Raw genomic sequence first — 967 nt, 5'->3', positions numbered from 1 at the left:
GAAGGGAGTAGTGCCTGCTATCTGTGGGGTTGAACAAAAAGGGGTAGAAGAGAGTGGCATGAAGTCAGGGGGAAGTGGATCTGGCGAAGCTGCTGAGGGGTTGGTTCATTTGAGCACACAAAGAGATGAACCTGTTTCATCTGCTGAAGAAACCCTAGCAGACCTGCTGAAAAAGGTTGGGGCAAGTTATGACCCAAAGAAACGCAGAACTCCCAAAACAAAAGCCCCAAATGTTCCTAAGCCTTCCAAGAAAAGAAAGGCTTCATCCCCAACACCTACTGCCTCTTCATTGCCAAAGGGTAGAGCCACAAGAAGCAGGGTGAAACAGAGTGAAGCTGAGCTACAAAGGGCTTTAGCTGAAAGTAAGAAAAAGAAAATGATTCTGAGAAGGAACAGGACAAGCTTGCCATGTTTGGCAAAAGAAAGATTTTAAAGGGTAGACTGCTGAAAGACCTGGTGGAACCAAGTATGATGAGATTGATGGATGCCTTAGCTGCTCAGGGATGGAAGGACATGGTCCTTCAGATGGATGGTAAACTAGCAAGAAATGAGCTAATTGAATTTATGGCAAATGTTGTGGTTAAGAAGGCAATTGTTAATAGCATGGTGAAAGGAGTCCAAGTGCAGTTTGATGCAAAGAAACTGGGAGAGATCCTGGACATACCCTCTGAAGGGTTTGATGACTATACAAGGCAAAGGTGGCCATGCCTGGACTCCCTCCCTACTGCTCTTGAGATCACCAGGAGGTTTTATGATTCAGAAGATGTGAATGAAGCCAGGGCTATGTAGAAAAGTGAAATGAGGCCTGAGCACAAGGTCTTGTTTGAATTTGTCAACAAGTGCTTATTGCCCAGACAGGAGAGAAGGCACACTGCTAATTACATGGATCTAGTTCTTATGGAGTGCCTGGAGAGAGGAAAGCAAATCAACTGGCCTACCTTCATTATCAAGCTGCTAAACAGGGTCA

The 967-nt window shown here is 45.3% G+C and overlaps 1 protein-coding gene across 1 annotated transcript in view; it reads left to right on the top strand.

The window, feature by feature from the left end:
- LOC109234314 (RNA-directed DNA polymerase homolog) overlaps nucleotides 481-967 on the top strand; it is a gene marked incomplete at its 3' end in the record, with an annotated part of 5194 nt that continues 4707 nt past the window's right edge. Inside the window, exons 1-2 of the mRNA XM_019400245.1 lie at nucleotides 481-626; nucleotides 855-963. Of these exons, the coding sequence (XP_019255790.1) occupies nucleotides 481-626; nucleotides 855-963 (255 nt within the window). The remainder of the gene's footprint in view (nucleotides 627-854; nucleotides 964-967) is intronic.

Source organism: Nicotiana attenuata, chromosome 1 (genome assembly GCF_001879085.1).
Source record: "Nicotiana attenuata strain UT chromosome 1, NIATTr2, whole genome shotgun sequence".
In the NCBI taxonomy this organism is placed as follows: domain Eukaryota; kingdom Viridiplantae; phylum Streptophyta; class Magnoliopsida; order Solanales; family Solanaceae; genus Nicotiana; species Nicotiana attenuata.
Note: the sequence above shows the minus strand (reverse complement) of the source record. Positions and strands in the feature narration are given on the sequence as shown.